Raw genomic sequence first — 2,030 nt, forward strand, 5'->3', positions numbered from 1 at the left:
ACTGGTGGTGATACTGGGAGACTGGAGTGTCTAAGGAAATTGCTTGTGTGACTTGTGGTTGGCCAGTGGGGTGAAACCGAAGTCCTTTTTGTCTGGCCGGTTTGGTGCCTTAGAGGTGAAAAAACCCCAGCCTTGGGCTGTGACTGCCCTGTTTGAGCAATTGGTCCTGGATTGGCACCTCAGCTGGGTCCTGCCAGAACCGCATTGTCACAGGGGCAGTCGCCCAGCGGGGGGCAGGGGTCACCGAGGGGGCAGGGCGGTCACCCAGCAGGGGGAGGAGTCACTGAGGGGGTGGGGCAGTCACCCAGCAGGGGGTAGGGGTCACCGAGGGGGGGGGTCGCCCAGCGGGGCGTGGGGTCCCTTTGCCAGGCCCACGTACCTCAAAGAGGAGAAGTGACTCTTCCATGGGCCGATCCCGCCACGGAGAGGGTGGAGGGTTGTGGCCTTTGATTTCTTCCACTCGCTGATGGCAGACGTAGGCGTGGCCCCTGGGGAGGAGAGGATGTCACGCCCGCCCCACACACGCAAGCCACCACCCAGCACGGGACCCAGCAGCCTGGCCCTGGCAGGTGGCCCAGGCTGCTTGCAGGGATCCCCATCAGGCTCCGTCCCTTCCCCAGAGCAGCCAGGCACACCCTGCCCCCCAGAACAGCCGGCTCCGCCCCCCGGGCCCCACGTACTCCACACACTCACCGCCGGATGAGCTCCACGGCCCACACGTACAGCTGGTCGAAGTAGCCTGAGGCATGCGTCACGGCATGCGGCTTGTAGCCTATGGCAGAGCGAGCCCATGAGTGAGACCCTCCCTCCCCGCCCCCCACCCAGAGCACCAGCCTCACCCCCGCTCTGCCCCAGAGACAGGGGGCTGCCCGGAGTGACAAAGTGGGGATTTCCCCTTGCTGCATTAGGTGATGGCTGATGCCCTTCGTAACCGGGGGGCCAGGAAGGGGATGTGACCAGGTGCAGCGAGACAAAGAGAAAGAGGAGGAACAATGGGGTGTCGGAGGTGGGGTGGCTGGCAGTCTGTGTGAGGGACTGGAAGGGGGGGAGCCAGGCCGCCTGGCCCAGGACTCCCAAGATGGACTTGGCTGATAGTCCCTGATTTCTGTGCTAACGAGCTCTGCCCTTCACTGTGATCCTGTCGACTGATAAACCTGCTGTTTCCCCGCCTGGCTGAGAGTCCCGTCTGCCTGTGGAGTGGGGGGGCAGGGCCCTGTGGCTGCCCCAGGACCCCGCCCGGGCGACTCGCTGCGGGAAACACATGAGGGGCAGGGGATGCTGGATGCTCTGAGCTCAGCCCCAGGAAGGTGGAAGCTGTGGGAGCTTCTTGCCCTGGGAACCGTCTGCTCCAAGAGAGGAGGCTCCCTCAGAGTCCTGCCCGGCTTTGTAGGGAGCAGAGCCAGCATCGCCCAGGGCCCCCGGGGCAGAGCCAGCATCGCCCAGGGACTCCCGGCCCCCCATTGGCAGCATGCAGGGACCTTGTGGAAGCCAGCTGAGTGAAATCGGGAGGGGCCAGGCCAGCACCCCCACCCCACCTCCTAGCAAGGGCAGCAGGCCCTGGTCACCCAGCAGCAGCTGGAGGGGCTCTGGCATCTCCCCTGGGTACCTGGCTGGTCCCCTCTCCACCCCAACTGCTCCCGCTCGCCCCCCCTCCCCAACTCCTCATACCCAGTGGTTCCTGCTCTGCCTCCCTCACCCCCCACTCCCTGTCCCATAGCCTGGGCACTCCTGCTACCCCCCAGCCACTGCCCCCACCCCTTGTATCCAACTATTCTCCTCCTCTACGCCCAGAACCCAACCATTCTGCCCCCCGGCCCCGTACCCAGCCACTCCACCATGTCCCGGATGGCGGTGAAGTACTTTTCCTCCTCCTTCTCGGGGTTGGTGTCATCGTACCGCAGGAAGCACACGCCCCCATTGGCCTGAAGGGGGCACGGTGTGGTTAGCCAGCTCCCAGCACCCCCTGCGCCCGCAGCCCGTTCACCCTCGCAGCCCCACCAGCCCCCCTACCCGAATGTTCCTTTGTGCCC

At 65.3% G+C, this 2,030-nt stretch overlaps 1 protein-coding gene across 1 annotated transcript in view; it reads right to left on the reverse strand.

The window, feature by feature from the left end:
- The window catches only part of QARS1 (glutaminyl-tRNA synthetase 1), a 28,799-nt gene that overhangs the window by 7,307 nt on the left and 19,462 nt on the right, over positions 1-2,030 (reverse strand). The window contains 3 exon segments of the mRNA XM_075073328.1: positions 285-488; positions 694-772; positions 1,823-1,963. Of these exon segments, the coding sequence (XP_074929429.1) occupies positions 285-488; positions 694-772; positions 1,823-1,963 (424 nt within the window).

Source organism: Chelonoidis abingdonii, chromosome 17 (genome assembly GCF_003597395.2).
Source record: "Chelonoidis abingdonii isolate Lonesome George chromosome 17, CheloAbing_2.0, whole genome shotgun sequence".
NCBI classification, from domain to species: Eukaryota; Metazoa; Chordata; order Testudines; family Testudinidae; genus Chelonoidis; species Chelonoidis abingdonii.